The sequence below is a fragment of the Curcuma longa genome, chromosome 12 (assembly GCF_044706935.1).
Source record: "Curcuma longa cultivar G26 ecotype Majalengka, Jawa Barat chromosome 12, ITB_CL_G26_1.1, whole genome shotgun sequence".
NCBI classification, from domain to species: domain Eukaryota; kingdom Viridiplantae; phylum Streptophyta; class Magnoliopsida; order Zingiberales; family Zingiberaceae; genus Curcuma; species Curcuma longa.
Genome location: NC_133872.1, coordinates 3,771,185 through 3,781,795, shown reverse-complemented (window position 1 = coordinate 3,781,795; position 10,611 = coordinate 3,771,185). Strand labels below are relative to the sequence as shown.

Below are 10,611 nucleotides of genomic sequence, written 5' to 3'. Positions count from 1 at the left end.
CTAATTAGGTATTATAATTACAAATTGCATTCTATTGACAAAAACAAGTTACAACAAGAAACACAAGAGATGTTCTTGGAAAAGGGTGGAGGGGAAAATCATACGGCAATATCTTAGAGGTGACTAATTTAATTTGTCTAATTATGACATCATAAGGACACACAACCTCGATCAACCAACCGATAAGTTTATCGATATATTTCCTACAAAATTAGGAATTGCGATCAACATCGTCCATTACAATTACAAAAACGATGACGAAACAAAATTAAAAATGAAATAAAAATTCTATTGTTTTTTAAAATATTTTTTTGCCAACTTCTTCACGAACAAAATTAAAAATGAAATTAAAATAAACTAAATCAGTTTCATGACATTTATTTTAATGCTAAATCAGTTCATCTAAACTAGTTTAAAGCTAAAAGATGGTTTGTGTTGCAGAGTTTGATCTCAGAAGGCTATATGAGCTTTAATTTTTCGGTGGGACAGAGAACCATTTAGTATTGGTCAATCTTAAGAATAAGGTAACATTAAACCCTAATACATTTATGTGGCAAAAAATAAACCCTAATACAATTTATCCATTGATGGATTTGAGTTTTAAGTAAACGAAGAAAAATCTATCCACTCTTATATAATCCATCTTCCTCTTCATCCATCCGTCTTTAGCTTTAATCAGCTTTAGTTGCTTATTTGATTCATGAAAAATATATATATTTCAATTTTTGTTTTCAAAAAATTGATGACATCAACTTAATGAAACCAGACAACAAGAAGTTTTTTCAGAAAGATATTTAATTATCTTACAAAGAAGGAAACAATCACTATAAACATCTTGAAATATAAAGAAAACAATGCATTGTTTTCTTAAACCACAGTATCTTTTGGCATGAAATGGACACTGTAAGGGATCCAAGTTATACAATCTCTCTATTTGTCGACTGAAACAAAACCGATGATTGACAATTCTATGTCTAACAAACTAAAACAATGCTGATATTAGTTTTTGTCACCACTAAATCATTTATATGCACATTGCATTTCCTCGATGTTCTTGTCAACTCAAACAAGGGCAGAAGAAGCTGGTTTTTACCTTACTTTTTATTCAAGTCTTGGCATCATTACATCGATCTTTGCATTTTAGCTTCCTAAAACCAAGCAAAAGAATGATGAATGTTCTTTGTTAATCTCCAAGACCAAGCTTTCCATGTACGTATCTGGAGTTTATGTTCGATAGCTCAGTCAATACCAGTGAGGATTAAGATGAGAAATTCTGGCAAACCTTTGCTTTCTGGATGAATGTGGTATTATTCATCCTCTTTCAGTAAGGATTCAGATGTGAAATTCTAGCAAACCTTTGCTTTCTGGATGAATGTGGTATTATTCATCCGCTTTTACGATCTGTGGAATTGTAGAAATCTATGTTAGATTGTCGACGTCAGCCTACTTTGCGTGTAGTTCATTCTCGAGTTGTGCAAACATGTCCTTCAGCCGAAGTGATGAATTTGATATAACATTCTTTGCTATCCTCTTTTGATGCTTGGTGCTCTTCAGCCAAGCTATCCCCAATGACACGATCACATTGCATGCTCTCAGTTTAGGGGACAGATCCTCGATTTGATATCTCAAGTGAAGCTGCAGAAAAAAAGAAGGTGAGACAAATTCTGATGATATATGCACATCGCGACTCCAAATTATGATCTTGCAAGATAATGCTTACGTTGAAATAGTCCCCAAGCAGAACACCTTGGAGAGCCATCACTTCTTCAATCAGCCATCCTTTTTTATCAGGCAGAGGAGATTTTTGCTGGGTGCTTGTCACTTCCCCTCCGTAACGCGACAAATTTTTATCAAATTTGTAGTGAATTTGCCTTTGGTACACGTCTGCTCGTACGGGTTCCCACTGAGAAACAGAGTAGTCGACACATCCAATTTTTTCCATCACACTTTGCTCCACAGGACCTCCATCAAATAACTCCATCAGTGAATTAATCTGAACATGTATTAAAGTTTGTTATACTGATTCCTGTTTGGCAAGAATAAACATGCACGAATAATGAAAGATCTTACATAGAGATCGATAGCGGAGGAGAAGACATCCGACATTTTAGCATCTTCTAACCCTAAGAAGGACCCACTCTCTTCGCTATGCAGGTTTTTTGCTCCAGATTCTTCTTCTTCGAGTAACTGCATCTTCTGCTCAGGGGTCAAGGCTCTAGCTCTCCACAGAGCCATGATTGTCCTGTTGGTCATTTTTATTCTTATCTTAAAATTTAAAATAAGTTTTGATGAACAGAATCTTGCCATATAATCTTTTGCCGAAATTACCTGTTAGCAACACTGAATGAAACAAACGACTGGAACTGGAACCGCAGTCTTCCATCTGGGTCAGCTGCCTTAGCTCCATGCTTTGCATCCATACCTCTGCCTTTGCGCAAGATGATTAAAAGAGAAGGGCTTCCCATAGTTGCCAGTGATGGAGGAACCACTTGAATATCATCAATATCCTCCCAAAGAAAGAAGAACTTTGTCTTGTGTCCGAAAAGGTTCGAGTGGAAACCAATTATTCTAGGAGATAAAAAAATGCGACCCTGAAAAATAAGGAAGATGCCTCTTACAAAACCATAACCCTCCCACAATAGTGCATATCTGATGCTACTCCCCATTTTGCAGTCTAATCAGGTAGAACATGCCTATATTTGTAACTGGGTCATATAATCTACCACCAAATTTTTCGATATAATAAAATAAGCTTACACTGGTTTACGTAATCATGATTATAACAGCTACTAAGATGTAAATTAGATCTTGAGCACATGAAATGTTACACTATTTAAACGAGATTTTTAACGTCCAAAAAAATGATTAATGTGGGCAAGAAATAAGATAAATACCTGTGTAGGCATTTTACGCTTCAGATGACAAGTAAAATCGTTGATGAGAAACTCTTCTGGTGGCAGACCAAAGAGCTTTTGAAAGGCAGAATTCGTTTGAGGAGACCGCAATACTATCTACATGTTAAAAGGTTAAAAAGATGAAATTAGTATACTAAACTTGAAGGCCAAACCAGTAAAAGGATTGTCTAATACAAACATGAAAAAAACTTACCTTTTTCCCAACCTCTTTCTCCATTTTCGTTATGTATTCCATGACAACCTCATTACCTCGTGTATTGTTTAAGAAAACCCTCAAATGTAGCTTAGACTGACATGTCTGAGCTAAATTTCCCTCAAGAGGAATCCATACGTCAACCAAGTCCGATAAGTTAGACTTTACAAAGTTAATTTCAGCATGACCAAGGGATGTTGCTTCATCGAAAGGTCCATCAAAGTCATAAACATCAACATTCATCATAGATGGGGGATCATCCATAGCATCGAATTCAAAAACTTCTGAAACGTTAAAGATTGATAATTAGAAGAACAAAAATTACATTAGAAGTCAACAGAAAAAAAGCCAATGTAAGCAAAAAGTTATTGATTTGATCATTGGTGTGCGTTTCATTTAATTCCATGCATGGGACAGTACAATGGTCATACTATGATTTAAAATCTTCTAATAAATTTAAAACAAGATTGTGCATAAATGGCAAATGAATTGCCAGTGTGGCACCATAATTTCAAAATTCCAGGCCAAATGAGTTGAAAGAAGTATTTCCTTGTTAATCCGAATGATGATAACTAGCAACCTTTACACTACCAGTTTACCATACTGACAAACCAGTATCGAGAGGGGATATTAGAACAGGATAGGATTGTAGAGTAAAATTTCACCCTGATAGAATACGACGCATGTGTGTATGAATATTGTTTAAACCCAACCTCAACTCTACCATTGACTTAAAGAAACTACCAAAGAATATTTAATAAAAAAACAATTCGAAAAAAAAAATTACAAGATCTAGCTGGAAGTATGTAAGGTTTTGCTAATGCTGAGATAATAAAGCACTAAACCATGAGGTGTTAGAAGAACATTGCCCAAAGTTAAATGAGTAGTTACCATTCCACTGAGGGTTTAGCATTTGGAACTTGATTGAGCTTGTTTTAGTTTTTCCATTGCAAGAAAAGATGACATAAGGATCAGAATATCCAGTCGAGTCCACAGCTGCTAGGTTACTACCTTCTATTAAAGCGACAGTTAATAACCATCCATCCCCTTGTGCTTTGACCCCATGATCACTGCCTGCAGATTCATATACTGAACTCAATACACAGGATATGCAACACCATGAAATGTTTAACATTATTCAACACTTGAAACAAGAAGTACTATTTGAAAGTAATTGAGTTGCGTGGGGCAAATTGATGTTAGACCATAAACAAATCATTACCTCTTTGCTTCTTGGCCTGTAGGTAGCGTCCTACCGTGTTTAGAAAAAGCCGCCCTCGTAGAACAAGAACTCCGCAGACAACAATTTCACCTATTGAATCTGGTAAGTCTAGGCCAGGAAATTCAAGACCCTGGATTGTACTAGGATTTGCAAGAATGATGTGAATGAGAACATACAATATTGCAAATACTGTAGATACCACTGTAAAGTTCCCAAAGAACCGATATGCTAATTTCCAGCCAGACTCTTTCTCAGTTTGCAAAGAAGCTAAAATCTGCTCCTTGCTCGTGGCAGTTTCTTTTAAATCAATGGGTTTGATACTCTGTGATAAGAAATCAGCAAACTGACTATAGCTATCCTTCAAACCTTGCCTTGCTCCGTTTTCAATCATTGATTTCATCATTGTGCTCTGCAGAAAATTCATGCGCCAAGATATTACCAAACGTGATGATTGTTCTTCAGACGGCAACGCAGGGCCTGGCATTATAGAGAAAAGAACCTCTGTCCTGAAAGAGCTACCAAAAGGAACATCAGGGGTGCTTACACTTGACAGGACAGCAAAATTTGTCCCATCAGCCTTCAGATAAGTCTGCTCATCTGTAGCTGCCACAGCCTTCACTAATCTTGTTGCAGCTTTCGTGTATGTGACCACTCTTTTTAAGGTCTCTCCACCATTTTCTAGTCTCCAAGGTCCAGCTTGCAATTCAGTTGTTCCTTGAATGTCAGCTAGTGATTGCCAAAAACTTGAACTCGGTGAAAAGAGAAATGAGTTCAGATCACCTGGAGCAGTACAATAAGATTGATCAAGAAGTACACCTCCAGGCAAATCTGCAGGCATTTCAACTCCTTGTAACTTTGGTTTTATGATTTTCAATAATTCGTCGTATGGGACATCAGAGCCAGCATCAACTGTTTGCACTGCCAAAGTTTCGTTTGTTGATGAAACTTGAACTTTTTCTGGGCTAACATCCCTACTGGAAGAACAAGTGGTCCCAGCATTTTTCCCACCAAAAAACTGACACACTCGATCCACAAAAGTAGCTGCATTCATTTTGTCTTCCTTGAGAGGGTCCATTTCATTAGTTTCTGACACAGCAGTTAGTTCTGTATCACCATTGGAAGAGACTGAATTCCTTCCCTTTGTTAACTCACTTGACCTATCAGAGTTTGATATGAGATCATCAGAAACAGAACGCACCGCTTGTTCAATGTGTTTCTGATACAAGGATATAGTGAGACAGATTTCTCCTGCAGGATAAAACCACAAAGTACATTACTTCCATAATCATACTTGCAAACAGCAATGAGAACAAAAGAAAGCCATTGCGACACAAAGTACATTACTTCCATAATCATATTTGCAAACAGCAATGAGAACAAAAGAAAAAGCCATTACGAAACAGAGACTAAATAAGCATTTAAGAAAGATGAGTTATAAAAAAAGTTGTCCATTGAAACATGAGCTGATGTAAAGAATAACACAAACAATCCTAGCAACTATATTAACAGATTTTTCAATCATCATCTGTATGCGTGGAAGGAGGCACATTACCACAATCTTTGCTCTTCAACTTTTTGCCCTTGGGCTGCAACTGATACCAGGTCGTTCCAAGTGACAAATTGTTAGAATCCAATACTTTGGACAGTGGAACCTTCACCTGGCCCAGAAAATCATCAGTGAAGTACTTATCTTCATCCAAGACACTCACTATGAGCTCCTCACTAAGGTCTCCCACTCGAAAGTTAAATTCTTCATCCCAAAAAGGGTTGAGATTCTTTTTCACCACTTTAGTTTTCGCTCGGTGTTTTCCTAGCTGTAATTTCACATAAGGATCACTCAAACCATTCAGATCCATAGCTTGAAGGTTCCGGGCTTCAATAACATGCACCAAGAGCTTCATTGAAGGCGCCGAAAGTATTGCACACTACAGGGAAGTAGCAGCCGTTTGAACAAGGGCAAAATCTGATAACCTTTGAGGATTTAGTTGTTTCTGGTTGGTTTTGCAGTACATTCAGAGATTTGGGAGGAGAATCTAACGATGTCAACGACGAAAAAGAGAGAAAAGGGGACAAAAATAATAAATTAGAATCTGGAAGAAAAAAAAAGGTTTCCTGACAATCTTAACCTTAGTTGTACCCTCCTCTGATCAGATTAAAACGAAAATCCAACAACGGCCCTAAATATCGAATGATAGTGAAATCAAAATCATAAACAAAGAGCGGCGTGGAGAAAAATAAGAAATCTTGAAAGCATCACTGAATAGTCGATCCAAGCACAAGAATAAGATCGGGGCTTCCTAGGGAAGACATCGACGAGGCAATCAAAATCGAGTATTGCGCGCAAACTTTGGCCAGCTACAGGGAACCCTAACTTCTCGATCCCGCATCCTAAAGAAGGAAATCCGAACACGAAACAAGGGAGAAAAAAGGAAAGGAGGAGGAGGAGGAGGAGGGAGAGACGAAGAGGAGAATAGGTCATAGAGAATAACTCACCTCGATCTCTCTCTCTCACTCCTGCCCCTTCTTTGCGTCTTCAGTCTCCCCGCGTTGTCCCTGTTGACTTTGAATCCTCCCGGGATTAAAATACCACACGTCAAAAAAATTGCTTTTTATCCGCCATGAAGAAACTGGTTTTTACCATCCCGTCAAATCCAACCACGCTCGAACGAACTCCATTGAACTCACTTCCGGAATCATCACCTTCTTCCTCCCTCAAAAATTTGCCCATTTACCGATCATCCGATCCAAATGTGTGTGTGATCGCTCAGTTCACTCCAGGCAACAACTGGCGATTTATTCGTGATTCCTGGAGAGTGAAAACAACCAAACAAATCGATAGAAGTATGCTTTGGAGAGAGGATGCGCCTACGCCCTACCGCGATCGATCTTGGAAGCTGCGCAGCAGAGCCGCCAACGGTGGAAAATAAAAAATAAAAATACTTTTTGTTCCTAATATTTTCTATAAATAATTCATTTCTTATCGTGTTAAATATATTGTAACGGGAAGGTTTGAGCTAACTAGAAACAATTAAGGAAATAAATTAATAACCGCTTGTTATCGTCGGACTTAATTAGGAAGGATAACACATTTTATGCCCTCTAGGCTAAGCCCTCTGAGTTAGTTACAATATAGTAAATTTGTAGCAAGAATTCAAATCCTAGTAAAGTCAGACAATACCTTTTTACGATATTGAAGTTTCTCGATTATCATGACCACCTTTTGCAGAAGAGGACTTATGATATTGAAATTCATCTATATTTTTTTATTATTTTCATAATTAATAAAAAAAATTTATAGAATCGGATTGAACCTCTAATTAATTGGATCGGAAGGATTAGATATCTAAATTAAAAAAATAATATAATTAAATTTTTTAATTATATTTATTCTTATTTAAAATTATTTAAGTCATTAATTTTTATAATCATTATTTTTTTAAAAAAAATAAATTTTATATTTAATAAATAAAATGTTGTTTAATTTTAAAAAATTATTTTATGATTTTCTTTAATAAAAGATGGAATCTGTTACCCTAATGGTCTCACATAATTGGTCTCACGATCATCTGTGAGAAGGTAAATCAAGAAGCTGCAGTTGACCATAAATTATTTCATGATTCTTTTCAGCAAAAAGGTGGAATCCGTCACCTCAGCAGTCTCACATTGTCGATCCCACGACCATCTGTGATGAGATAAATCGAGAAACTGTAGTTAGCCACAATGAAGAATGTAAGAAAGTAAATCGAGAAGCTATAGTTGGTCACGATGAAAGGAGGACCTTTCAACTTAATTCTATCATAACCAATTTAATTATGTATCGGAGGCTCTTTGATGATTTCATTATCATTGATGGTAATCAAATGATGCTCATTGTAAAATATTTTTTTTTGTAAAATGAAAATTTTAAAATATTAATTATTGGATGAGGAGTCGTCCGGCAAATCAAGAGGAAGATTTGATCCGTCTTAAGCACAAGATCGAAATATCTGAACTATAAAAAAAAAAATACTATTTAAAATCATCGACGACTGACGAAGGAAGGAGGAAGGCGGCTAAGGCATTTGCGAATATAAAATTTATGTGTGTGTTTTTTTAAACTAATTTTAGTTGACAAAGGAAATTTCAACCGAATGATCGAGCATTTTGCCATTAACTCCTTAATTTAATCGTTATAGGACGAAGAGCAGATGGCTTACGAATTTTATATTAAAAAAGCGAACGTCAAGATAGAAATAAAAAATAATTAAATATGGATGATAATTTTGACTTCGCCTGCCGAAAGGATTTGCATGTGAAGAAAAAAACACTGAAAAATTAAAATAATGGAAAAACAATTTTTTTTCATAGGTTCCAGAAGAAACATCTTTGTCAATTGTTGAAGTCTTTGTCGAACCAACCATATGAAAAGGTTGAAGAGTTGTAATTCAATTAATAAATAATGCATAATAAATAAATATTTTTAAATGCAAATTAGGAATGGGTTTTGTTTGGCTCAATTAGTGTGATCATCGCTCATGGAAATAAGGCAATTCATTGCTTGATCTAAAAAGCACAATGTAACTCCTCAGATATGATACAACGATAAATATTTAAGAGATTAATTAAGTATTTAATCAGGAGAGAGGATCATTTACCTCCAAAATTAATTAAGTTTGTAAGGATATAGACACCTAAATTATCAAATAATAATAATAATAATAAGCACAATGTAGACGATTGATTGTGGTTCAACGAGCTACAATAGCACATGGTCACACTACTTAAGCCAACTAAAACTAGCACAGGCAAGCAAGCTAGATAAGTCAAATAGGCTAGATGGTGCAACGAGTTCTAATTAGACGAACTACTTCAACACGCCACCCCAATGACTTTACACAGTCGATCTTACGATCATCTATGAGGAGGTAAATCGGAAAGTTGCAGTTGGCTACTACGAGAGAGGGATATTGTTTTGACTTTATCGAAATTCGATCTTTGTCCATTTCAATAAGCCTGTCTCGTGATAACCAATTCAACCATGCCCTGGGGGCCTAATTAGATGAACTAGGCTAAGCATGTAGAATGCGTAAATGATGTTAAGTTCGAAAATATGTTAATTGATGCAAATAAGATAATTGAACAAAAAGAGTAGTATAAGCTAAATATATTGGTTGTTAAATTCAGTGATTAACTCAATGAGACCCAGTCAAAGTAATGAACAAATTAATCTTTTCTTAGTAGTATATTTTTAAAATTTTATTTTACACTTTACAATTTAAAATCGCTTAACGAGAGCGATGTTTTAACAAATTTGCAGTAAATTATAGCATTCGTTGATCAAATCATTATTTAACTTTTCAAACTAATTCCAAATTGTGGCGCAATAGATTTGACTTTTTGCCGTTTCAACCTCAATTTTCTTATAATGAAACAGGTGCTCTAGTTGATTTGTAGACTGAGACATCAATCCAAGAGTCGTTAAATAATGCCTAAAAAATAAGAAATTAACAAGTGCCTAAGATTAACACAATAAATTAATTTTAAAATATTTTATAAAATAATTAATGGAATAATGACTTCTAGTAAATTAATTAAAAAATGATTATTTTACCTTAAATACAAAAATTATTAAAAATGACAAAGTTAAATTATTGATTATTTTGCTTATCTATTTTTTCATGTTTTCGAAAATCAATCAAAATGAATTTCTTTCTTTTTCATTATTCTTTTGTTTGGCAAACTATAAAATAAGATGTTAATTATCATACATATTAAATTGTTCAGTTTTAATTTGATTTCTCCTCGTGAATTACTATTTTCACCTAATTTCATTATTATAGATGGTTGAGTATTCAATATCCTAAACAAACACAGTACATAAATTTCTTGTTGTCTTGACAAAATGTATTTGAATAAATTTATAAATATACAGACAAATTAAAAAAATTAGAATTCTAAACTAAGAATTAAAGAATAGGCATAAAACTGATCGAGTTCCACTGGTGAACTAGATTTTTTTTTCTTTTTCAGAATTTAAATTTAGTTCACTCAAAAAACATTTACATACTTCTAAAACCATTACGTTAAAATATCACACGTCAGCCAAGCAGAATATCTTAATCGGCCTCCGTACGGTACAACAGATAACATCACATCAAGTCCGTCCATTCCACCGCCCTGCGGGCCAATTCGCCCACCCAACCGTCCATCAAAGACGTCCCCCATCCCGACGACGTGGCGAGCCGTCGAACACCCAACCCGTCGCCATGTGCTCCCCATCAGCAACCATTTGGTAAGATCTC

At 35.4% G+C, this 10,611-nt stretch overlaps 1 protein-coding gene across 2 annotated transcripts; it reads right to left on the bottom strand.

Moving 5' to 3' along the window:
• Window positions 1-814: 814 nt before the first annotated feature.
• LOC141843114 (C2 and GRAM domain-containing protein At1g03370-like) lies at window positions 815-6,813 on the bottom strand. 2 transcript variants are annotated; one of them, XM_074731145.1, is made up of 9 exons: window positions 5,883-6,813; window positions 4,331-5,578; window positions 4,000-4,182; window positions 3,109-3,392; window positions 2,895-3,011; window positions 2,329-2,591; window positions 2,071-2,242; window positions 1,721-1,993; window positions 815-1,635 (listed from the first exon to the last, which is right to left on the bottom strand). In XM_074731145.1, exons 1-9 carry the CDS (start codon window positions 6,229-6,231, stop codon window positions 1,444-1,446), a joined length of 3,081 nt encoding a protein of 1,026 aa, XP_074587246.1. In that variant the 5' UTR covers window positions 6,232-6,813; the 3' UTR covers window positions 815-1,443. The 2 variants fall into 2 exon arrangements, with proteins under 2 accessions (XP_074587246.1, XP_074587247.1); XM_074731146.1 differs by having other exon boundaries at window positions 3,109-3,389.
• Window positions 6,814-10,611: the final 3,798 nt, after the last annotated feature.